General features: G+C 31.8%; 2 protein-coding genes across 4 annotated transcripts; one reads left to right on the forward strand and one right to left on the reverse strand.

Annotated features, from left to right (window-relative positions):
- Positions 1-230: 230 nt before the first annotated feature.
- LOC112733228 (probable methyltransferase PMT15) lies at positions 231-9,454 on the reverse strand. Its single transcript, XM_025782120.3, has 6 exons — positions 8,512-9,454; positions 5,480-5,690; positions 4,298-4,598; positions 2,153-2,545; positions 1,174-1,251; positions 231-703 (listed from the first exon to the last, which is right to left on the reverse strand). Exons 1-6 carry the CDS (start codon positions 9,229-9,231, stop codon positions 463-465), a joined length of 1,944 nt encoding a protein of 647 aa, XP_025637905.1. The 5' UTR covers positions 9,232-9,454; the 3' UTR covers positions 231-462.
- Positions 9,455-20,850: 11,396 nt separating this feature from the next.
- On the forward strand, positions 20,851-25,798 carry LOC112736025 (DNA-directed RNA polymerases II, IV and V subunit 6A-like). 3 transcript variants are annotated; one of them, XM_025785391.3, is made up of 6 exons: positions 20,851-22,186; positions 22,586-22,622; positions 22,717-22,898; positions 23,000-23,051; positions 25,276-25,343; positions 25,613-25,798. In XM_025785391.3, the coding sequence occupies exons 1-6, from the start codon at positions 22,149-22,151 to the stop codon at positions 25,656-25,658; spliced, it is 423 nt and encodes a 140-aa protein (XP_025641176.1). In that variant the 5' UTR covers positions 20,851-22,148; the 3' UTR covers positions 25,659-25,798. The 3 variants fall into 3 exon arrangements, with proteins under 3 accessions (XP_025641176.1, XP_025641177.1, XP_025641178.1); XM_025785392.3 differs by having other exon boundaries at positions 22,029-22,186; positions 22,586-22,617; XM_025785393.3 differs by lacking the exon at positions 20,851-22,186 and adding an exon at positions 22,382-22,429 and having other exon boundaries at positions 22,586-22,617.
- Positions 25,799-26,723: the final 925 nt, after the last annotated feature.

Consider the following 26,723-nt stretch of genomic DNA (forward strand, 5'->3'; position numbering starts at 1 on the left):
TTTATATATATAGATATCCCTGAATCGATTAAACCTAAATAAAAATTCAAATTTACTACAACTATTACAAATAATGAAACCAGAGACAAAAGTATATGGTCCATATAATACTAATAAATATGGTAGTGATGAGACAAAAAACCCTCCATTAAAAACCTTTACTAATGCAACTCACACAAACTAATTAAGTGATCCCAACAGAGTCTCCAATACGGCACTACTAAAATAAGTAATATAAAACATTTTTCTTATTTTCTATTGAATATTTATTTCTTTAATTCCACTAGAATGCCAATTGTTAATGACCTCTTTTAGTTACAAGTTACAACATAACATCACTAACATTTTCCGCTACTGCCACAAATTACAAATTGGTGTTAGGAAGAATTGAATTCTTGAGAAAAATTTTGCCACAAAAAAAGAAAGAGACTAATCTTGAATAATCCAGATATGATATTAAAACTATTTTATGTCTTGATCTTGGTTTTGTGGTGGTGGTGCAGTCCAATATTCTTTAATTGCTACAAAAATCTTTTGTCTGTTGTAAGGTCCATCTTCATGGTCAGTGATTCTACTTTCCCATTGGATTGCATCTGCAAAGCTCTTCACCTTGGTCAACACATCAACATCATCACGCAATACGACACCACCTTGTGGCCTCAAAATCCTATCCATCTCTAACAGAATCTGCTCCATGTTGCATCTGTATGCATGTGACAACATTAGTTTTATGAATTAGAATTTACAAGGTTTTGTAAAAGACAACACTCACATACAGAATAAATATATACATATTTTGTAATAGAATTATATTGTATTTAAAAAAAGTGACGAAATCCACATATCTGATAATTTATTTTTACTCTACACAATTTCATTCTGTATGACTGTATGAGAGTAGGCACCATAGTAAATTGTAACCTTGTTTTATTATAGGTACTGTTCAAATTTGTCTACTTGTAAAATTTTTAATTGTTTTTATAATTTAAATATTTCTACTAAATTTCTGTACTAAATGATAATCACAATTTTTTTTAAAGAAATTTACTACAATTATATAAAACTAACTAAAAATTGAATAAAACTACAGAAATTTCAAGAATAATTTTAACTTAAACCAGAAGATGTTGTCACCCATTTTTTTCCCCCTTTTCATAGTCAAAATGAGATTACCTGTTTTGATAGAGGCTAAACACTGAATCACCATGAATGAAGTCATAAGTTCTTGGGTAGGTAGACATGGCTTCACACCTAAGAGAAGACAAGAGTAGTAAGTAATTAATTTCAACTACTATCAAGTGCTCAAAAATATATTAATGACAAGATGAATTGGCCCATATTTTACTATTATAAAATTACTAAATCTGAATCAAGTGTATCTGTGAAACAGGTTCTTGTCTACAATAGAGGACAAATTTTGATGGAACGGAAGTTATTTTTAGCAGAAAATAATATAATATGAAACTAATCCTACTAATTGATAGCCACTCATTTTCCCCCTATAAAGCAGCTACTAGTGGGAAGTCCTGTATATAAAATTTTAACTAATAACTCATATATATATATATATATATATATATATATATATATATATATATATATATATATATATATATATATATACCACTTGAATCAATCGCATGTCGATTAAAATTGATTTGTCTTAGCAAAATAAAAGTTTAGAGATTTATTTGGTGATTGAATTTTTTTAAGGATTAAAATATTTAAAAATTCTTTGAAAATTGATTTGGGATATTACTAAAAAACAACTTACCAAGAGATCAAACAACTCTATAGTGACAATAAAATGAAGAACAAATACCCAAATTGATCCTAAGGAATTTTAAATTAGACATTTTAATCCCCAACAAATTTTATTCTTAAAAAGTCCTTAAGAATTACTTCTGTTAGACAATTTGATCCTTGCGTCGTTTTGAAGGGGACTATTTGTCGTAGAGTGTATTTTTTTAGAACTTAATTTGTCTTATAATAAAATTTGTTAGTGACTTATTTATCCAAAGACTTTTAGAGAATAAAAATTTGTTGGGAACTAAAGTGTCCGATCTGAAATTTTTTAGGGACCAAATAGGATATATACTCTAAAATGAAATAGATCAAGTAACTAAATAAAAAGGAAGTAAGGTATATATACCAGTTTTGATAGGTTCCAATCAATCCACGTTCATAAATGGCACCAAGAGTGTTAATTTCAGCCTCAACAGGAACAACATTCATGACCCAAACAGGATCATCAACAAGTGCAGCTGCAAATCCACCCAAGTAAGAGTTCATATCAAGCACATTTCTGTACCTCCCTTTCTCTGCTAGCTGGTGATCAAGTTTCTTGTAATATGCAACTCTCCTTTTCCATAATTCAGTGTCCTCTTTGAACATCTCACCACTTATTCCTTCCAAACTTCCACTGCTTATCCTTGGTGGAATTGAGGTTAGCCTCTGGGGCCATTTTGGTAATTTTCCACCAGCAACTTCTTTTATGTCGTTTACATCAGGTAGTGGGGTTAAGCAGGTGTCCAATTTTGTGTACCTGTAATCAAAATTGAAAGCATGGTAGGGTAAGCATCCAAAGGAAATATAATAATGTAAATAATAAAAATATAAAGAAAGAGCATATATAGGGATTGGATAAATTTTGTTTTTAATTTCTATAAAAACAAATTTAATTTGTATGCTATGACAGTATAAAATTTTTTTTACAAACAGTCAATTATATATTGATATATCAACAAAAATAACTAATTTTCAAACTCATCGCTTAAAAAATCATCTAAATCCATAAATATGATTGAAAAACTATGTAAAACTCTTTATACTGTTCAATGTATCAAAATTAAATTAATTAACTATTTAAGATTTTGGTCTTTATAAAGTTTTTTCATGTAAAAAATAAAAGAAATAATTCGGAAGTAAAATGGTTCTTCTTAGTGATTTTATATACAAATCAACTTCATATCTATAATTCGAAGGGTTATGCTAGGTAACCAATAACTTTTTTGAACAACATGAACAACCATCAATCAAATCAAAACACACTACACTTCCAAATTACTCACCAAAATCTTAATATTAGAATAACCATCCGCACACCTAATAAAATGAACATCTGATATATCCATTGTTCACATTGTTTAGTATTTTCATTGTCTACCTATACTTTTCGTAATTCAAAGTATAAGTATATATCTCTAAATTAATATGTATAGGTTAATTTTGCTTACAATTTCTCTCAAATATTTTGAACTAAAAAATCACAAGAATTTAGAGTAAACAGAAAACCAAAAATAAATAAATACTTTCTGTAGAGACCAAAAAATGAGAAAAGAAACTCCTAATATAAACAGAGTTGATATGGTTTAGAAGTGAGATAAATGGAGATCTCTTAAAATATAAAATAAAATTTGGAGTAACATTATCTTCTGACAACAAAGTAAATGCATGCATAGACACCAAAAAAACAAAAAATGTAAATGCATGAATCTATAGCAATAATATGAAACACAAGCTAAGATTCATGATTAAGTAGGTAATAAGTAGTAGGTACTTGAGAGAGGTTTTGCTAACAAAAGCTGCAATATGAGACATAGCAAACTACAGCGTCTAGTCTCTTTCTATCACTCCTAAACTCTCTTCAGATGCAAGAATATTTAGAATTTACCTCTCTTCTCTTCCTTTCCTTTTTTTTTTAATTTTCTTTTTTCACTAGCAGACAACACACTTACAAAAGCTAAATGCAATACAAAGAACAAAAACAAAAATCAATATTAACAATAATATGAGAGTGCAAGTGAAATTTGGTTTTAATATCTTTAGAATAGATTAAAATAAGTTTTTTAAGTCTAAAAAATATCTCTAATTGAGAAAAATCAAAATCCTTATTCCTTAATAGAAGTTTTGAAAACAAAATCCTGGCTGTATTCATTCGGAAAAAAAAAATCCCCAATGATTTTAATGGCAAACAAACAACATCAAAACATTATCCAATTAAATGAGTCGGCTATATGGATAAGAGAAAATCATTGAATTTTATCATGTGTCATGTTTATAGTAAGAATATTTAAACGACTTTAGTGTCAGATTTAAAAAATTCTTAAATTTTTATGTAAGAATTCACCGAATATTTTTTTATCTAAAAAATTTATTTTTCTTCTGAAATAATTTTATGATAATTGCAAAATAATGTTAAAATCTAGCTAGTCCGTCCTAAGTCCTCAATGAATTTATGACATAAAAAATATAACAATACTGAAAAAAAAAATGTGGAGTGTGACCACTTAATTACCATGCTGCATCTGGATCCTGTGCCTGGCAGAAGGGTTTACCATTCTTGAAGATTTTTCTCTGCATCTTGCAATGAACATGATTGGTGGGTTTCTGCCAAATAGCAAGATCACCTCTCTCAACAAGTTTCTTCCAACAAAGACTCTTAGCAACTTCTTCAATGGAATCTTGTTCATCTTTGAGGCTCTGACGTGTCCTCTCCCACCCTCTCCAGTGTTTAGCATAGTTTATTGGTGGTCCTGATAGGATCCAATACCCACCAGGACGCAACACTCTATCCACTTCAGTTAAGTATATTCCATCTGCCAATAAATCAACAACTTTAGTGTATATATCTGATATGTCTATGTAAATCACTATTTTTGTCACTATAATAATGGCTACATTATTTTCACTTTGTCACTATTACTCTTGGTAATTCACTAGGTCCCAAATGCGAACTAGTTTGATTAATTAATCAGAATACATTGTCATAGCTTAATAGTCTAAATAAGTTTTGAGTACATATTCAAATTGGTATCTAAGGAATTTCAGATTGGATATTTTGGTCTCTAAAAAATTTTTATTTTCTATAAGTCTTCGAAAATTATTTCCGCTGGACAAATCAGTCTCTTTATTGCTTTTAATCAAATTTTTAATATGCATGTTGGATAAATCTTTAACAAATTTTATTATAAGACAATTAAGTCCCAAAACATATTAATTTTCTGTGTAGGAACCAATTTGTTAGATACCAAAGTATCTCATCGATCTAAAATTCTTTTGAGAACTAACTCGAGAGTTTATTCAATAAGTTTTTAATGCTTGACAAATGAAAAACTTATCATTTTAGTTTCTATGAAATTTTTCTTATGATTTTGATCCAAAAATTTTTAGAAGGAAATTAAATGAAATTGCTTTCTATGATGATCCTTACATAGATCAACTCGAAGATTAGTACTTAAGTACTTATGCTTCAAATTAACATGTGAAAATGATATTTATGTGAAATGACATTAGCAACCAATTTCACAAATTTTAAGAGATTTTAGACTAAAATAACAAGAACCAAAATTATTTAATCATAAGACTTACAATTAATCTAACTACAAAATGAAATACCATGACTTGGAAATCATTATTCATAAGGATGATTATTCTAATGAACAATATTTTATGTTAAAAGAGAAAATGATGTACCTACCAAACTGGCCCCAAGGAATAAGGCAACGTGAGCAATGAGCAATGTCAAAGGCTCTTGAAGGGTATGGAAGTCTTTTTGAGGCAATGACTCCAATCAAAGCAGGGACACCTCGTTCCAATGCAAATTGAACCTGTGCCTCATGTGTGTCTCTTGGTGCAAATGACACTGTTAATATGTCACGGGACAAAAGATATGCTCCAAAACTTGCAACCTGATTTGGATATCAAATTCCAACTTAGAGCACAAGTAAGGAAAAAAAAAAAAAACTATTTACACTTTACTTACACCCTTAGTCTAAACTGGGATTAAATTACACTCTATATCATGTATTATGGTATGATAATTATTTTCTTGTGTTAATTTCCGTGATTGGCCAATAGGTTGCTGCATATACAGCAGATGAGATTTGAACTTCTTATTAAATGGACGAGTGAGCTAACCACTCTACCAATCCAAATTTGCTATTATTATATGATAAATTTAACTGTGTATACATTTAACACATGAAATAAATTGTTTTGCACATTTTTTAATATGAAGTATTATTTTGTTGAATTGAATTATAAATAACTAACTTATTAGATCATTTCTACTCTTACAAAAATATAAAATTTGAGAAATACTTGCAAAATTGTAAAATATATTTAATTTAATACATGTTTCAAAAGCTTATTTTTATCTAAATTTTAGCTATATTGTGGATTGATTAAAATTGTAATCGTTTCATGAGTTAAATGTTACACAGTTAGACTTATCATATATTCATATATAATATATGAAAAGGATAATTTATCTTCCTATCTTTAAGAGATATTAGAGCAACTGAAACACAAAAAATAAGGGAAAAAAAAAAGAAAAAAAATGGGGTAAAATATGCATGACCTATAGTTTTAAGTCAAGTTCATAAAGTATGGCGTACTTTTTCCTGATTAAAAATGTCTATTATTATCTTTCAATGCATGCACTCATGCAATGCATCATGTTACTAAAATTAGTGCCCTGGTGGGGATCCTGTGATGTAATTAAATCTTTGTATATATAGCGACAAAACAAAGCACATGCCACATCATAATTCACATTCATAATTTCTTAATTATTTTTTTTTAAAAAAATAACTTAAACAATAAATACTTAAATTAAAAGTAATTTATAAAGAAGTTATTTTATATTTAGTTTTTTAGTTTTAAAAATACTTATTTTAAAATAAGAGCTATAAAAAAATTTTATTATAGAAAAAGTCATTTTTTTAACTTCTTTATAAACACTTAAATAACTTTTTAAAAGTTATAATTTGGTTTTGAAATTGTATCAAATATTAATGTTAATAACTTTTTATAAGTTAAAAGTAAGAGAAAAAAAAAAAGAGAAGTGCTAGGGGGCTAATAAATTTTATAATTTGTAGCCATCAATTAGCCATCATTAATAATTTTAATGGTGTGAGATTTCATCTAAAGATGTGAGATTACTCACTTTATTTTTGCTGGTTAAGTATTGGCCAAATTTTAATAAAAGTACTGGCCTTATGTTAATAATAACTAGAGTAAATATCACAAAAATAGGAGAGAAATTAATGGAGTGAAATCTTGATTAAGCAAAAAATGGGGTAAAGTGGGGCATGATTATTGTGACGGTTTGATAGTAAGTAATTTTAGTCAATGTATTATTAATTTATTATTATTGTGCTTTTTACCTATTCTCAACCATCAACATAAAATCAAAAGCAGAGGACCATGTGAATTAAAAATAAGTTTGGTAGCATATTAATGCAAAATCTAACCGAATCATTGAATGATTGGATAAAACTTTCGGTACTTCATTCATCAATACTCTTTACTTCAATTTGAAGAATAATGTACTAAGACTAAGATTGTTTTGCAAACCAAATTTTGATGTTATCTTTTTCTTTTCTTTTTTTTTTTCTCCCTAAAAAAAGTTAAGAAAATAATAATGAAGTTAAGATTCTCACGATATTTAATGAGTCTTTCATCGATGTAAAAACCAATTTCTTAAAAATAATATAAAACAAAGCAAGGGGAAAAAAACATCACCTCACAAGCTAGATTTTCTTTTCCTATATTCCCTTATTCTTAATTATTCTTTTTAAACATCCAATCCATCTTCATCAAATATAGTCTAGGAAATTTCGTTGCACTTTTAGGAAATGACTATGAACTCAAGCATAAATCAAATATATCTTCTAATTTGAATTATAAATCCAAGTTATTACCAAAATTAACCATTCAAAGAGCAACACCAGAAGACAAAAAAGAAAGAAAGAAATAAAGAACACGACGAGGGAGGTTCAATTATTGGAAACTGAGAAAATGGGGCATTATCTTGCTTTAGATTGTTCAATGGGGTTTATCCACAACTTATTCGACTAGTTATAAAAGTAGATAAAACCTCCAGAGTTATTATTCCTCTCTTTTCTTAAAAGAAAACCTTTTTTCAAACTTTTGAATATAAGTTATTTTTAAGAGCGAATTAAACTTTTTTTAGTTGATATCAAGTCAATTGTTTTAAATTATTTTTTTTATCTTAATCTAATTTTCATATTTTAAATTTTAATTTGAAATCCTAAATTTCTAAAAAATAAGAGTTTAAAAAATTAACTAATATTAACCTAAATTTTACTAGCAATTACAATTACTTATTCTAGTTATACTTTCTCAAAGCATGCCATGCCTTCTATTGAACCCAATAAACTTACCTAAACCAAACTTTATTCCAGAGTGGATCTTCTCCAATGAAAAAAAATTAAATAGTGTCCAATCTTTAATCTCATTTTTTATTGCTCTATTTTTTTTTTTTAATTTTGATCCTACTTATAGAATTAAAAGTGAACACTTTATTCTCTCTAATTTAAAAGAACTAGAGAGGATCCATTTCCAACTTTACCCTCATTTCTAAGCCACTATCAAATTCAAAACAAGAGACATGAAACCGGTTCAAGAGAGACAAAAACCGGTTCAGTCAATAAAGAACAAAAGGCAAAACAAAACATAAACAAAAACAAATACTGAAATACGTACCCCACAACCCGTATCAATGGCGGTTCTGATGGACCCATCTCGAAGCTTAATCAGCTTCGCAATCTCATCAATGTAAGCGTTAGCTCCACGCGGAAACATCGTTCCTCCACCGGGGAATCGGAATCTGTCTCCATTGAAATGGACCCAATTCTGCATCTTCTTCTCCACCGTTAACTCCTTGTGCGGCACGTTCGCGTACCACACCGAGTCCCGACTCTCCGGCCACCGAAGCGGCAACCGGTATCCGAACGGCGCCGGAATCCGGCACCGGAGAATCTCCTCCGGTGCCGGACAGTGCCTCTCCCGATATACGAGCCTCTGTCGGGGGAATTTCAGGGATCTTTTCAAGTCCTCACATGGGGTGTACTCGTAGAGTTTCGGGTCGCACGGTGGCGCGTGGTACTCACGCGCCGCTGTGGCAGGTGGGTCTTGGAGTTTGTGTCTGGCCTCGAAGTGGATGGTGGGAAGTTGGATTTGTAGGGTTGATGGGGTACTGGTACTGGTGGTGGTGGTGGTGGTGTTGGTGGAAGGCTGGAAACATGTGGCGGCGGAGTAGGGACGGTGGTGGGTCCAGAGGCCGAAGAGGTAGAAGAGGGAGCAGAGGACGATGGAGAAAGTGATGAAGTAAAAATTGGTGAATGGTAATAAGGTCTTATTGTATTGTCTTTTGGAAGTGAAGTTGTGGAATAAGCTTTTGAAGTTATTAGTATTGTTGGCCATTTTTGTTCTATGCTTTTCTTCACTAACACTAGTTCACTTCTACTACAGTTCTACTAGTCTACTAGAGAGAGAGAGAGAGAGAGAGAGAGAGAGAGAGAGAGAGAGATGATTGAAGTTGATGAAGAAGATAGAGCGGAGTGGTTTAGTTGCAACATGCTCTCTCTTGCTAGCTATAGTGTATAGTGTGGGATTCATAATGTTGTTTTAAATGGAATCATAGATATTTTTAAGAAAGGTGGTGTAAAGTTAGAAATCATTGGTAGAGTTCTTTATTATTATTATTATTATTATTATTATTATTATTATTATTATTATTATTATTATCATTGATAATGAAGTGGAAAGTGTGATAATCAATTAATAATCAAATACGAAATCCTAAGTTTAGATGAGAAGATTTAAGTATTTAACCATTAAGGTCTGGCCTTAATTGTTATTTAGAGTTCAATTGAATATGTTAACTGAAAATTAATCATTAAATTAATTATTGTGATTTATATCATTTTTTATAATTTTAATATATATTTTATATGCTATAATTAATTTTGTGTGTGTATATAATATAGTTATAATATTTATGATGATAAAAAAAATGTTTGTATTATTATTATTATTATTATTATTATTATTATTATTATTATTATTATTATAAAAGAGTTTAATAATATCATTTTAATCTCATATTTATGTTTATATGATTTAAATTAATAAATTATTGTATACCGAAAAGATTAACAAATTATTAAATAAAATAATTTTAATATCATAATATGTAATTAAATATTTATAAAAATATTTATATTAATAATGTTGAAAATTAATTTTTTTTATTTATTAAATAATTAAATAAAAATAGAAGTCAAGCACAAATTTTCGTATTATTGAAATAACATACAGAAAACTATGCCTTGGTCATGAATAATAGAATTTGGTAATGTTTTGGATTTTGTGACTTGTATGTTAAGGATGGGGAAACAATTGCATGGTGGATGGGTGATGATAGTGGCAACTTGCAAGTATAATACAGTATCTTTCTTTACCGTATCCTTTTGCTTTTGTGTTTTGTCCTTTAATTTGTTTCTGTATTTTTATCATTATCTTATAATAGAACAAATCAAAATTAATGGCATATAGTTGTCCATACATGTTCAAAATCAAGAACCTAATACATGTTAACAAATAGTTACTAGATAAGGGTAAAAGGGTGAAATGGAATTCACCATAGATAGAAAAATATGTATGTTAATTAAATAAAGATGTCTAGTTCAAAATTAAAATTCGTCAAATGTCACTAAAATAAAAATTACTTTATAGTAATATATTTTTGGTGGTAATAACATAATGGCTATTATATATTTTATTTAACGTATGTTTTTGTGACAATTACATATTTATCGTCATTATTATATGTTATAACAATAATTATATACCTTGGTCGGTCATTAAATATATCTTTATCGAAAATTATATAATTATCGCTAAAATCTTTTAGTAACAAAGTATAAGACAACTAATATTTAATAGTTGTCGGTAAATATATTAGGTTATTATCGCTATTTTTATTACCGCTAAAAAAAATAAATAATAAAAAAATAATTTTTTAATAGTGCGTTCATAGTATATTTGTTTGGAATAAATCAATATTTGTTTATTGAACTCTATTAAAAATAATAAATAATGCATGAATTGGTTTTTCGAAAAACCAATAAGAGTGCTTAAATTTTTTTATGACAAAAAAATATTAGGATATGAATTGAAATTTTTTTTTTTGGAATCATTATAAATTTACAACAATCCCAACAGAAAAGTGAATTACTGAACAAATAAATAAAAGAAATAAAAACTTCTAGAAATTCAAAAGTAACATAATTTTATTCAACAAATATAAGCTAAGCTACAAAACACTAATCAATACAATTAAAATTTCTTTATTATAGACACAAAATCAAGCCTAATTAAAATTTCTTTATTATAAGTAGAAATTAAAATGTCTTATTTTTAATAGTTGAAGTTCTTTTTAAAAAAATTTTACATTTGAAAATATTTCTAATTAAGTATCCAAATATAATATTTTTAAAAATTATTAAAATTCTCAAAAAGTATATTCCTTCTTTAAAATATTCTATCCAAAGCAAAAATATGTTACATACATATGTTCTGTATATGTAATAGTATGTCACTTTTAGATGGATAATATTGATATTGAAGATGTTTTGTTTGGCTCAGAATTGAGATACAACAATACAAGATCATGGTTGACTTATAGATCAAGTATAAGCCAATAAACTTACTTCAAGTCACATGAGCTCCTTTTATTATGAGACTGAAGAGTGAAGAGATCAGAGTGTTTGGAAATTAGTAGACTGCTATTCTATATCTCTATGTTTCTTTTTTCTTTAATTGCTATTATTATTGTAAAAGAAAAGAAGTAGAAAAAACACCAATCTCCAATATTGGTAGTTACACTATGACAATTGTTGAATGTTTCGTGGAAGGAATGACATGTCTAAAGCTTTTGGAAAGTGAAAGTGAAATTATTAGAAACTGAGTTTTTAGTAGTTCCCATCTGACTGTTTCGTTTTGTCTCCTGCTAAAATGGTACCTTTTCTTTCTTTTCCCATATGTATTTTAAAAAATAATAAATAAATAAAATCCTGAGGAACATTATTGCTCTTATAATTTTAGAAAATTGTTACTTGAGATTATTTTTCCTCTCGATATATATATGTGCATTTTTCGATACTTGAACTTACATGTTCTTATCATTTATACAAAGAGTAAATTATTTATTACTATTTTTTTTAATAATTTTTATGTTTTAATAGTGTGTCCCCATTATTTATTGAAGTGATGAAAAATTTAATTAACTGCTAGATTGGTATAAGCTTCGCATGTGCGACCGTTGTTAATCATAGGTTTTGCATACTTTAGAAAGGATTTTTTTTTTTTTTTGGGTAAATATGGACTTTGTAATCAGACACAAATACAAGAAGAGAGAAAGATCTTTAGTCTTTTTTAGTCATCGATTGATGTAGAAAATTCTTTTTGAGATATTTATTATATTAAAATATATTTTGCTTCAAATTGATGCTATTATATTATTGGTACTAGACAAACTAGGAATGTGTTTATGTGAGTGAGGTGGCAACTAGCAACTAGCAACTAGCAACTAGACATTAAGAAATGTAACTCGCACATGTATTTTACAATGAGAATACTATTTTTATACATATCTAAATTTGCAAAGGACATATATTCTTGGATAAATAAATTGATGTCTCATGAACACACGAGGAACCCATTGAGTGCACATGGGACTCATGTGATTCAAATTATATATATGAATCACAATCACAAGATCAATCAAACACAAGTTCTTAGTTCCTAGATTTTATGCAAAGTGCATAGAAATTTCGCCCTAGACTGTTAAATTTATTTTTAAGTAGTGTTATATAAACGTTAGCATTTCAATCACGATAAATATTTCATTGTAGAATATGAATTTAACTTGATTATAAAGAAGATGAACATGAGAAAAAAAAAAGAAGCAAGAAAACACAAATGAAAAACATATTTTTAGTACCACACATGTTATTTTTTTGAAAGCATTAAAAAATAAAAAAATTCAAAACTTTCTTTTATGAACTTAGAAGAATAATCAAGAAGATAAGTTAAGACTTCTAATCATTTTTTTAAGATTTTAATTTTTTTCATTCTCTATATCTCACTTAAAATTAACTAAAAAAAAAGAAATCACTTTTTTTTTTTACTAAAGATTGGAAAACTCGAATCTGCGATATCTTAGATGAGTATGGAGAGACTATGCTAACGAGCTATAGCTCAAATGGCATAATTTCTTCATACTCACCTAGAGTTCGTGGGTTCGACTCTTCTTATCTTTAGGAAAAAAAAAAGGAAATCACATTTAATGAGAACATTTCTTTTCAAAATTATTGATGTCATAATTTTAGTAGTTTATTTTATTACAATTAAATATTTTTACAATGGAGGTAATATCACTTTTTTTTATCTATGCCAAAAAATGTATAAAATTTATATATAATTCAAAAGTAAAATTTTGTATTAAAAATAATCTAATTGAAACACGTTAATTTCCATGCATTTAAGATTTACCAAATACAACCTCACTCTTTATTGGAGTATAAATTTTTTTTTTCTCTTGCAAATACTCTACTAGAACACAACTTCAAAAATTTTAATTTATTTTTTTTTTTTTTTTGGTGACTAAAACACGTTAGTATTTTTTTTTGGTGACTGAAATAAATTAAACAAAGAAAAACAAAAGAAAACAAAACAAGGAACTGCTTAAATAGAGGGACAGTCCCGTTTAAGACTACTCTTAAACTCCTCCCAAGGTGAAAGAAGCTCCGCATGCGAAAGTTGTAACTTCATCGCCATCTTTGCTATAGTATCTGCCACCGTGTTTGCATCTCTCATAATCAAACGAAAGTCAACACGCCAATTCCAATGCATGATATCTCTTATTTTGAGCACCAGTGGATCAATAAACCCAAAACCATCTTGAGTAACAAGATTAAATGCTTCCACACAATCCGTCTCACAAATAACATCTCGTTGACCCACATCCCAAGCTAAGAGATATCCTCTCCAAATAGCAAACAATTCTCCTTGAAGAATACTATTACTCTCAATCATTCCCAAACACCCCCTTTACCAGCTCCCATTACAATCTCTAATAACACAAGCAAAACCAACACTATCACCCGAACCAAAATAACTAGCATCACAATTAATCTTAAAAGTACCAATGGATGGGGGATTCCAAAAACCATTTAGAGTAGAGGGAAGGGACATACGTTGTAATTCAAAAATATTTCTAAGCTCCTTTTCTGAAGTTAATGCCAGACAAATGACTTTTTCCGGAGGCCAAGTTTCATGGGGATTAAAGATGTCGTTATTCCTTGCTCGCCATATCCACCAAAGTCCCGAAAAGAACTTGAACGGGTGCTCTCTGCTATGATACAAGAACCAGTTCTTCAAATCCAAAGGATGACAAGGAATATCCAACCTTTGCCAGACAAGCTGAGCTTTTGGACAATCCCGAATACAATGTATAACCGATTCCTGGCTAGAAAGACATCTTGGACACCTATCCGATGACGACATCCCTCTTCTAAAGCGAAAACTTGCAGTAGGAAGAGCATCCTTAAGACACAACCAAGCCAAAAACTTATGCTTTTCCGGAACAAGCTGACGCCAAAGCCAAAGCCAATTCTCCCTCTCCTCCCAACCAAACAGCTGCTTACACAACCACAAGTAACCATTGCGTGAGTCATAGACTTTGGCAGCGCCCACTTCCGGACCTGCTTGTTCATCTGGATTGTAAGAGAGAATATTATCTTTCAGATTTTGAGATAAAGGAGAATAAAGAGTATCCAAATGCCACCTACCAACCGACCAAATATCCTGTATCCGGAGATTCGAATCAGAAATGTGGACATAATCCATCTCATTAGTTAACCGTCCTTCTCTCCTCCAGCTAGAAAACCAAAAATTCTGGTTCAAATCTCCAATACACCAAGCAAACCCATCCTTCAACACTTTCCAAGCCTTGCAAAGACACCTCCAAATGGGAGAGTCCTTGTTCTTAGGATAACTAAAACAGTCATATAGAGATGATCGGTATTTGGCATCCAATAATTGGACCCATAGCTTGTTTGGCTGCTGGAAAAAAGTCCAAACTAGCTTCCCAAGAAGAGCAATATTTACACAATAAGGATCTCTAATCCCCAAACCTCCATATTTTTTTGGAGTAACCAGTACCTTCCAACTAACAAGATTCAATCCTCTTCCATCAACTTGTCCTTTCCAAAGAAAATTCCTCATCATAGACTCCAATTTACTAATGATTCCTTTGGGAAAAATAGAGACCTGCATCTGGTACGTGGGAATAGCAGCGGCAACAGAATTAACCAAGCAGAGTCTACCAGCCCGATTGAGTAAACTCCCTTTCCAGCTTGCTAGCCTACTCCGAATCTTATCCAGGACACCATTGAAAGCTGAACGAGTCACCCTAGAATGGCTAAGGGTAACTCCAAGATACTTGCCCAAATCCTGGACAAATCTGATAGAGGATACCCCAGTGAAAACCTCTTTCCTTGTTGCAGAGACATTCTTGGAGCAAAGCGCTTTAGACTTCTCCACATTAATCTTCATCCCAGATGCTTTGCAAAAAGTCTCTAAAACCAACATCACATTTTGCACTTGTCTCTTTGTAGCTTTACAGAATAGAAGCAAGTCATCCGCAAACATTAAATGGGATATTCTTGGTCCCCCTCTAGAAATAGCAACCGGCTCCCACAAGCCCAAATCAACCTGATGACTAATAAAGCATGCCAGTCGCTCCATACACAACACAAAAAGATAGGGTGACATAGGGTCTCCTTGTCTAAGACCTTGGCTAGGAGTAGAGCCATTCAGACGACTCCCATTCCAAAGAATAGATAAGGAAGAAGCAGTGACACAATTCATAATCAAATTAAGTGTAGGAATAGGAAAACCAAAACTCTTAAGGGTATGAGCTAAAAACCTCCAGTCAACTCTGTCATAAGCTTTCTCCAGATCAATCTTAAAGGCCAGTGTGCCTTTCTTTGATTTAGTCTTCTTCATAAAGTGGAGGACTTCTTGAGCAATAATGATGTTGTCAGGAGTTCCTCGTCCCGGAATAAATCCTCCTTGAAGCGGGCCAACAATCTCCACAAGATGAGGACGAAGCCTATTAACAAGGACCTTCGTGATGATCTTGTAAACTACATTGCAGAGACTAATCGGCCTGAAATCTTTCATAGATACCGGTGATTCAACCTTTGGAATGAGAACCAGTAAAGTCTCCAACATTCTCGGATCAAGAGTAACACCGGAGAATGCCTGCTTAACCATCTTCCAAACATCAAGACCAATGATCTCCCAATATTCTTTGAAGAAGAAAGCTTGAAACCCATCCGGACCTGGAGCTTTAAAAGAGTTCATGTGAAAAACAGCTGTTTTGACTTCCTCCATAGTAACTGGTGCCGTAAGATTATTGCAAGCTTCCTCATTCAGAGAAGGAAGAGGCACATCACCAAGGCAACCCAACTCAACATTATCCAAATGACAGAATAAGTTTTTATAGAAAGACTCTGCTTCTTGACTCAGAACCTCTGGATCAGTTTCCCACACTCCATCCTTGAGAAAAAGGCCATGAATCTTATTATGCTTCCTTCGCGCAAGAGTTTGAATATGAAAGAATCTTGTATTCCTATCCCCGAACCTTACCCATTGCTCTCTGGACTTTTGGAACCATAGGAGCTCTTCTTGCACTAGAGTATTATTATAATTATCAAGCAACTGTTGCTCTTTCTGACGCAAATAAATACTATCCACCACTTCCAAACGCTTTTGTAAATAATTAATCTGCTGCTCTAATTCACATTTCTTAACAAAAATGTTACCAAATACCTTCGAGTTAAACTCTAGTGAATTCTTCTGTACTTCTGAAAGCTTGCCATGAATTCCTCTATTACCAGACCACCATGACTGGTTCACAATATCTTTATACCCAGGATGAGTAGCCCAAGCAGCAACAAATCGGAAAGGTCGATTCCCTTTAGGCTGAGGACGACCTTTACAACGCACCAGAATAGGGCAATGATCAGACTGAAGCCTATTTAAAACTTCTGCATAAGCCTCTGGAAAGATAGATAACCAACTACTATTTATACAGACTCGATCAAGCTTTTTTGCCACGTCAACATAATTTTTCACCCTCCTGTACCAAGAAAACTGTCTCCCGATAGTCTTCAGATCAAACAAACCACTATCCCCTAATGAAGTAGCAAACATGTCTGCTCTTTGATGAGAAAATTGACAGCCCTTAGATTCATGAGAAAATTTGACTTCATTAAAATCACCAAGAACAATCCAAGGTCCTTGAAAAACCATGAATTGTGCAACAAGATAATCCCAAAGGAGAACCCTTTTATTAAATTGAGGACTGCCATAAATACCACTACACCTCCAAATTAAATTATCAAAGTGAACCTCAACAGTAACACCCTGATCAAAAGCATCAATGAACTTACAACAAACACCCTTCATAGAGGATAGAAACCAAATACCTCCCTTATGCCCCTCTGCCTCTACTATACCAACAGAGTGATACCCCTACCTTTCCCAAAATAATTTTAAATGCTGAAAAGGGGAGTGATTTTCAACCACAATAAAGAAAACAGGTCTAAATTTCCTAACAAGTTCCTTACAATGCACCCGGGATAACTTATTAGAAGCACCCCTAATATTCCAAACAATCATATTTAAACTATCCATAAATAATAGGGACAGAATAAATAAGAACATAAACTCTAAACAGAATCACCAACCTCAATAGGTGGTTTGTCCTGCGGTACTAGCACACTCTGATCCTCAATAATTGCCACCTTTGGACCCCCTGACACTGCACTTGCCATGCTTCCATCTACTAAGGTTTCCTCCGTTGTGCCACCATTTTTATCAACTGGCGAGTTCTGCAAGGAGGAAGGCCGAGGACGCTTCCGTAGAGAAATTCCACGACGTGCAGGAGTTCTGCGCGATGGAGATGGCGCAATTTCATGTTTTTCTTGCTTCCCCATCCTAATGCCAGTTGATTTGCCTCCATCACCATGCAAATTGGGCCTTGAAACCCTTCTCGAACCAAACTTGTGCTGCTTTCCATCTTGGTCCTTCAAACCTGATGACTGGCCCATTGTAAATTTTTTCTTACGCAGCACTTGTTGCCAGCCCTCTCCATCATCCATGCATGCCTCATTAACAAGACCATCAGGCACGTGAGGAGCCAATGATTCCGTAACCACATCCTTCCCTTTAACAACTCCTAATTTCTCACCCAAATCACGAGCTTCTGATTCAGCCTCTTTTTGAATCTCATGATTGTTGTGTGGCACTAGTGTTGGGGCTTCATTATTTTTTCCATCACCAAAGGAATTTATGTTTCCTTCCAAGGACTCCTTCTCCATGCACAACGATTTATCATGCCCATACCGTGCACAAGTAGCGCAAATCAAATGTAAACTCTCGTACTCCACTTCATAAGTCACACCCTCCACTATAATATGTTTGATTACAGGCAACTCAAGATTAATTTGAACACAAGCTCGGGCATATTTTCCTCTTTCTGCAAGCTTAGTAGCCAAATCTACTTTCACCGGAATCCCAATTGCAGAAGCAATTCGCAGCATTGCTTGTTCCTGGTAGCACCAAATTGGAAGTCCCGAGACTCGAATCCATACCAGCGTTGATCCAAAGGATTTTTCGTATGGCCTAAAATCCACATCCCATGGCTTTACTGCAACATAGTGACCGTCTATCAACCACGGGCCACCAAGAATGACTTTCTCACGATCCCCAGCAATGTCAAATTTAACCAAAAAATATCCAAATCCCACATCCAACAAATCAAACCCTCCTTTGATGCGCCATACTATCCGGAGCTTATGCATGAGAGCCGTGTAGCCATAATACTTATCCAGCACCTTGATCACGATGGCTTCCTTATAAGGTTCAGCTAGACAGCTCTTTGTCTCCTTGGTAAAACTGACACTTGGTGGACGAGAATCACCCTGCTTACCTGTCACCGTCGCGATACCATCCCCAGATAAAGACCCTACTAATGCAAAGGCCGTAGACTTTTCTGCACCAATGACTTTATCTCTAAAAGAAACCTTGGATGGCTTTCCTAACCCCTCTCGAGAAGAACCCTCCTTAACACCGGATACACACCCACCCACGCTCTCCCCCTTATCTCTTCCGATGGCATGGCCATCTTCCTCACCGTGTTTCACCCTCAACCGCTCGCCCCCGCTTTCTCCTTCTCTCATTCTCTTTGAGTACGGAGTACGTACTCTTTCTCTGCTAGGGTTTTTTTTAAAATATTTTAATACAACTACGACAATATTTGCTTATGTAGGTTGCCACTTTCTTTCATATTTTTTGGTGAGCTTTTAAAAAAAGATTTTTTTTTGAGTTATCTTTTTTTAAAAGATCTTATAGAAAAGTAAAAATAATTTTATGTTTGGATATCTCATGTAAAAAGATCTTTTTATCTATCAATTATGTTTGGGTATAATAGTATAAAAGTACTTTTTTGTTCATTTATTACATGAAAAACATCTTTTTTTAAGGAAAAAAGATCTTTTAAAAAAAGATGTAAATTACAGCTTCTCAAAAAAGATCTTTTTTTAATTTTACTAGTGCTTTTACTTTTACTACTAGAAATTTGCCAAACACGTTAAAAAATAAAAAAAAGATCTTTTTTCATTGAAAAAAGATCTTTTTTTAACAAAATAATAGCGCCCAAACATGCACTAAACACCAATATAATAAAGAGAATTAACCACTCAGTCCACACCAATGTATAATGGTAGAAATTCAAATGTAATTAATTTCATATAAAATTAATAGTTGAAAATTATTAAAAAATTTAATAAATTTAATTAAATTATTATTTATCAACCTTCAGCTATCAATTTCATATGAAGTTAACTTTCTTTAAATTTTCGTTATGTGCAAGACATACTTTGATATAATAAAAACCCTAAGAAATAACAGGCTAATCAATTAGTAGTTATTACAATGTTTCTGCAGTGTCCACCATATGGGCATCATAGAGCCAATTGTGGCTGTTACACATTTTCCCCACAATTCCTTCATCGTAGTGCAACCACCACCACAATCACGACCGCCACCGTGTTTACAATTTAAACCATGCGACATTAGTAAGGTTATAAATTCTTTGCTTCCATACAATTAAGGGAACAAAAGAATGAAGCAATCCGGAGATTTTTCTTTTTCCTCCTAGACAGATCAGAATATGTTGGTTAATTGGATGTGAACTCCGTATAACATAAGCAGACTTCAAATTTACAGTATATATGAAGCACCACAAAAAAAATTAGCTAAGTTAAACAGAACAAACTCTTATTATTTGGTAATAAGAAGAATAAAAACAATTTCATGCTTACCCTCTAGTAGTTGTTCGGAAGGAGAGAATCCGAAGAAATCCCCAATTTATTTGTAACTATTATCTACCACTCGATACGATCACATCAGCAATTCGTCCTGAATCCTGATACAGTTTTGTGAATACAACTAATTGCCATTGACACTTTAGGCTGATAACCTCAAATATGATCATACAATAGCCGTCAAGAATAGATGAATTTGAATTCATGTTCTTTTCATTGTATTTGAACCCAATTTGGCATCCTCTTTGATTGTACTTTTGGTTCAATTGTACCAAGAGTTGGTTTCTCGACAGCAACCTGTAGGTCAATATCCATGGATATATCAAAGGGATGTTATAGCTGCAAGAAATTACTCCAGGAACATCATTGAACCCATTCTGATGGGTTTCGCAGTCGCTGTTTCCGATGAGACATCTAAGACTGGGGGATCCACATCCATTGCATATTCTTTACAGTCTTTATCTAAATTGTGTTATTTATCCTTATCATCGCACGAAGCTAAAACCTCATTCACTTCAGTGGCGAAAGCTTTCTCTGTTTCCTTCTCAACGTCCATGTCAGCAGGTAGACTCTCAGATGGGATCCCATTTTCATTGCTGTGACAACCTACAACTTGAGTCCATCATCAGAGTCATCACCATCAAGAGATATATCATCATTGATTTTAAACTGTTTATTATCTAACTTGGGATCTTGATTACGTGAGACTACTCTTTTCTCATTAGGATCTTTCTTTATCAAGCAGGGTATTTAACCATTGCTGAACAGAAACTGCCAAGGAGACTGACTGCATGATCTCGAATTAAAGAGTCATAGTTCTTTACAGAAGGCGGAATGGACCTTCTCTTTCGATACATGCTAATAACTTTCATTGAACCGGGATTGTGAACAACAAGTGGTGGCCCGTCTCGGGTAATCCCATACCTTGGTAGAGAAATTCAGATGGACTTCATTCTGCATGCATTCCTGAATCACAGATTCATACATTGTACAACTTCTGGATAAACGGAAACCGATTCCTCCTTTACTTCTGCACTCCTCCAAGGCTGCTTCAAGCTAATGATGAGTGCTTCAGTCATCATTTTATCGTCTGAGCATGACCTCTCAAGCATTCAACAACATCCCACATGTTTTCTCTCACGAGCACTTTCACCATCACCTCATAGAGGCCATCATCATTTCCTTATACAACGTCATAGCCTTTTTAACTGAGTATGCTAGACAATCAGCTTTGATTCCTGACCCACGCATGCAATTAAATGTAGCTTCCGCCTCCACTTTCTTTCGGCGATGGTGGGGGATGGCCGGCTGGGTAATGACAACTTTTGATGATGATGAGTGGGTTTAGGGTTAGAGAAAGGGGAGGGTGTTTTCAGTTTGTTTTTGTAAAAACCCGAAATCTTTTCGGTTCAATTAATTTACCGGTTAATTGCCAGTTTGACCAGTTCTTTTACCCATTTTTTGACCAGTTTGACCAGTTCAATTAGTTTTTTGCTAGTTAAACTGGCTGATCAAGTTCGATTTTTAGAACCATGAGTTCAAGGCCGACGACGATGGAGACTGCAACGCCAACAGCTCCAAGCAGACCTTCGAGAGGTGATGACGGCAACCCCGCTGGCTATCATCTGAAGTTTGAAGGTGGCTGCAAGCCTGCAACCTTCTTGTCTTTGACAGGGTTTAGCCATTTGTGAATTGAGAGAGAAATTTTTGGGTTTTTTCAGTAATTCAAAAAAACCAGCCCAATTTAATTAGTTGTCCGGTTCGGTTTTCAGAATAAAACTTACGTAAAAATCTCAACTAACTTAACAATTGATGGTTTTATACCACCACAAAAGAGGCAGAGAAGAATCAGAAGTTCAGAACACAACTTAGCAGAGAATGGCATCCTTTGAAGATGAGGAGGATATTGACATGGGGTAACTCCTTTCTTTATTTCTCCTCTTTTAATCAATTGTTGAGATGAAGGGTTATCTACTTCTTTTGCTTATTGGTTTTAGTATCACATGATGTATATATAATTATTAATTTGTTTTGCCTTTTGAGTTTTGACAACAATTATTATACAACATATATACACAAAGTTTGTCTACATATTCCCTCTCTTTGATGCTAAAGCAATGTGTATGTTAATCCATTTGATTTGCAAGGTGTTTGAAAAGGTAAACTATAATTTCATTTCACTTCATCAGTTCATCAAGAATTTAATTCAGTAAATTAAAGGTTTAAACATTATGCATTATGGTTAACTAGTTAATACCAGTCCTTAATTGATTTTATCATTTGAATATATCTAACTTTTAAATATGTAATTGCAGACTTGCTGATGATATTGCTTTTAGTTCAGATGGTGAGGTAATTAAGTGTTTAATTCAATTATTTTTTTCGTTCTGTTATGTTGTGTTCTTAATTTATTCAATATGTTAATTTATTATTATATATTTTGCAGGGGAAGGAAGAGCAAGGAAGTGATAATAACAAAAACAATGATTTAATTAGTGTCCAAACTTCAACTGATGATAAAGAAAGAGAGAAAGAGAGTGAAAAATTATCAGATGAGAAAATGAAAAAACCACAGATGACAAAGTATGAAAGGGCAAAGATTTTGGGAACAAGGGCTCTTCAGATAAGGTATTACTTTTTGGCATTTCTGATTTTGATTAAAGTAACATTTCATATCATGATAATTATTATGCTAAACTATGATATTTTAATTTCTTATGGTTTTGTAGCATGGATGCACCTGTAATGGTACCTTTGAATGGTGAAACGGATCCACTTGAGGTAATAATTGTTCCTTCCAATATTGCCATTCTTTTCTACCATTAGCACTTGCACAAAAATTCATTTTGTACTCCATGTATAGAAACATTGGTAAGTTAATTTAAGATTTTCTATTTAAATAAATTAAAATTTTCGTAAGAATAGAAGTTGTTGCTTAATAATATACAAGAGGTACCATTTTCACAACATCCTAATACGTTTGACTTAAAAGGTATTTCACATGAAGGTGTTAAGAATTGAGTATGTGTTTGAAATGAAATACATTTTCCATGAGTGAGATTATTACGAAATGAATTTTTTTTTTTATCAAATTAAGCACGTTACATATGAAGGAATAGAAAAATATAATTACTTTAAAATTCGAACTTTTTCTTTTTAATATTGTATTACTAGAAGTGAAATCCTTCATCATGAACCAAACTATGTGTTGAGCACAACTATGGCCATTTACAAAACGTCAGTGACGTTTTGTGTTTCTTCAATTAAAATAATATTTTTTATTACAAAACGTCAGCGACGTTTTGTTCTTTCATGATTAAAAAATTTTTTTTATCGCAAAACGTCAACGACGTTTTGTGTTACTACCACAACCGTGTAGAACACCAAAATGATCAAATATTTTTGTATTTCACATTAAAATTATTCATATATAAAAATTTTAGCCTTAAAATTCACCTAATGCGAAATGTGTGTGGTCTTGGCACCATGGCCAATCCCATGGAAGAAAAAATATACAAGAGAGTGAAGTGAGGGGTAAACCGGAAGAGTTGAAAAAGAAGAGCAAATATAAAAGACAGAATGAAGTTTTTTTTGGGTCATGAAGACAGAATGAAGTTAAGTTACAAAGAAATAAGAAGTGTGAGGTGCATTTTTTTTTGGTATTCGTGTGAGGTGCATTTATTTATTTATTTTTAATTGAAACAAGGCTAAAAGCCCAAAAAAGAAAAGGCCGAAAAGTGTGAGGTGCATTTAGACATTTATCTATCAGATGATAAGTTAGACATATGAACAATAATTCTTTCGTGGGTTAAAATAATCCTCTGACATTGTGTCAAAACCCAAACAATATTTTTGTCGAAAAGCCCTTAAATTATATATATAAAAGAAAGATACACATTCCACATTACACTTAGGGTTTTAGGAAAATTTGAAATCAATTGAACCAATTTAGATTGATCGAGGAGTTAGCTTCTTCGTCCGCTTAAGTAAGAATCAGGGATTCGAATCTTGTTTTGTGTGTACAATAACTTATTAACCAAACATACTCTTAAATAGAGTTCAAATCTGCGACAAATTAATTTTTGAGCTATCAGATTTAGAGATACAGACTTAATTTAATTAAAACAAATTATTCATTTCGCCGTTCATCCATCTTTAAATAATGCTTCATGCTAAATAAATAGGATTGTGCTCTTTGTTAATCAAATAAATTTTAACTTTTTTATTTATTATATTTTATATTAATAAATTAAATTTAAAGTCTGGTATTTATAATTTAGCTAGAGACTAAAGCCTAGGGTTTAAATTTTAGATTAGAATCTAAGATGTTCTATTTTTTGTTTTTTTTTTATTTATTTTTTAATAACAAGTTAATTTTTAGAAAATACTGTATCAAGTTATTATATACTCCACCATTTTATTATATACTCCATTGCTTACTATATTATCTACTTTCTTGATCTTTTCTTTAAACTTCATAATTTTCTTATTTATATTACCAAATTTTTTTTATGCCACCTTTTTAGAGGATCTTTCGACGTCTTCAATTATCTGTAAATTGTACCTCCTCTAAATCTCTACATTTTTTCTTAACCATTCTTAGAAATTCTTGATATATAAACCATAAATTTAGACTTCGAAACGGTCTAAATCTAACTCTAACTTTAATATACACTTCCTTATTTGTTGAATATTGAGTCAAAGTAATAGGTCATAGACATTAAGTTAAGTTTGTTAAGATCTAACTTTAGGGTTTGTACTTAATTTAATTAGTTAATAATCTTAGGATTAGTTAGGGTTAGCTCTTACTTTTGTTTATGGCATAGTAATTAGTTATATAATCATTGTGTTTTATCCATATCATATGAATATTAGGTGTCACTCATTTCATTTCAACCTATCAACTTTTTATTATTCAAAACTTTTCGATAGACAGATAGCATTCATATCATTTTTTCTTTTGTTAAGTAACCTTTGATTCCTTTTTTACCATGAATTGTCAAAGATTGCAATAAAGGAGCTTCGCGAGGGGGTCTTACCCTTCACTATCCGAAGGCAATTTCCTGATGGATCGTAAGTTCAATGATTAAGTCGTATTATATATATTATGATGATTACAGTAACTATAATATTTTAAAAAAATACTGTTAAAATTAAAATAATAATTTTTTATTGAATAATACTTTTTTAAAAATATTACTTAAAAAAATATGTCTTTAATTTTAACAATACTTACATATTCAATATAATCACCATAGTATAGTCATATTAGAATCCTATATATATGTGTGTGTGAATTGGCATTGATTATATATATATAATGAAATTTGCACTCTATGCAGGTACAAAGAGTGGAATGTTTCTGATATGATAGATCCTTACGCTTGAGGTATAAGAGGAAGATATATATCTTGATGGAAATTTTTTTATTCATAAAGTTAATTAACTTATGCTTAATATATGTTAGCACACATAACTTGTTTCTACCTGCTGGCTATTTAGCATTCAAATAATGGCATTTTTACACTTGTCTCTTTAGCCAAACTATTTTACCATTTTTTTTAGGTTTTTTATTGATATGTGCCTCGGATGAGACTTGATACATGATTAGATATTGAATTTTTCTTCCATCTCTAGAGAATTCGAATTGGAACCATAATACAGTAGTATAAGTTATTCCGGCCGCAATGGTATTAGTATATAATAGAATTTAATTTTGATATATTCGATATATAACTATTTTATACATGTATTTAATTACATAATATTATATTAATAAAAATAATTATTTTTTTATATTAAATACGTGAATTTTTTTTGGTGACTGAAATAAACTAAACAAAGAAAAACAAAACAAATGATCTGTTTAAATAGAGAGACCGTTTTTTTTAAGACTATTCTTAAACTCCTCCCAAAGTGAAAGAAGCTCTACATGAGAAAGTTGTAACTTCATCGCCGTCTTTGCCATAGTATCTGCCACCGTGTTTGCATCTCTCATAATCAAACAAAAGTCAACATGTCAATTCCAATGCATGATGTCTCTTATTTTGAGCACCAATGGATCAATAAACCCAAAACCATATTGGTGATTAGTAACAAGATTAAATGCTTCCACACAATCCGTTTCACAAATAACATCTCGTTGACCCACATCCCAAGCTAAGAGATATCCTCTCCAAATAGCAAATAATTCCCCTTGAACAATACTATTACTCTCAATCATTCCCAAATATCCCCTTTGCCAACTCCCATTACAATCTCTAATAACACAAGCAAAATCAACACTATCACCCAAATTAAGATAACTAGCATCACAATTAATCTTGAAAGTACCAATGAATAAGGGATTCCAAAAGCCATTTAGAGTAGAGGGAAGGGACATACGTTGTAATTCAAAAATATTCCTAAGCTCCTTTTCTAAAGTTAATGCCAGACAAATCACTTTTTCCGGAG

The sequence above is a fragment of the Arachis hypogaea genome, chromosome 13 (genome assembly GCF_003086295.3).
Source record: "Arachis hypogaea cultivar Tifrunner chromosome 13, arahy.Tifrunner.gnm2.J5K5, whole genome shotgun sequence".
NCBI classification, from domain to species: Eukaryota; Viridiplantae; Streptophyta; class Magnoliopsida; order Fabales; family Fabaceae; genus Arachis; species Arachis hypogaea.

What these genes read in the sequence shown, in the direction of transcription:
- LOC112733228 (XM_025782120.3), bottom strand. Translation starts at nt 9,231, where the DNA reads ATGGCCAACAATACTAATAACTTCAAAAGCTTATTCCACAACTTCACT. An exon ending in CAGGATCCAGATGCAGCATG is followed by an intron (nt 2,546 to 4,297) that starts GTAATTAAGTGG and finishes TTTTGATTACAG; the next exon opens with GTACACAAAATTGGACACCT. An exon ending in TTTAGCCTCTATCAAAACAG is followed by an intron (nt 704 to 1,173) that starts GTAATCTCATTT and finishes ACATGCATACAG; the next exon opens with ATGCAACATGGAGCAGATTC.
- LOC112736025 (XM_025785391.3), top strand. Translation starts at nt 22,149, where the DNA reads ATGGCATCCTTTGAAGATGAGGAGGATATTGACATGGG. An exon ending in CTTTTAGTTCAGATGGTGAG is followed by an intron (nt 22,623 to 22,716) that starts GTAATTAAGTGT and finishes TATATTTTGCAG; the next exon opens with GGGAAGGAAGAGCAAGGAAG. An exon ending in GTGAAACGGATCCACTTGAG is followed by an intron (nt 23,052 to 25,275) that starts GTAATAATTGTT and finishes GAATTGTCAAAG; the next exon opens with ATTGCAATAAAGGAGCTTCG.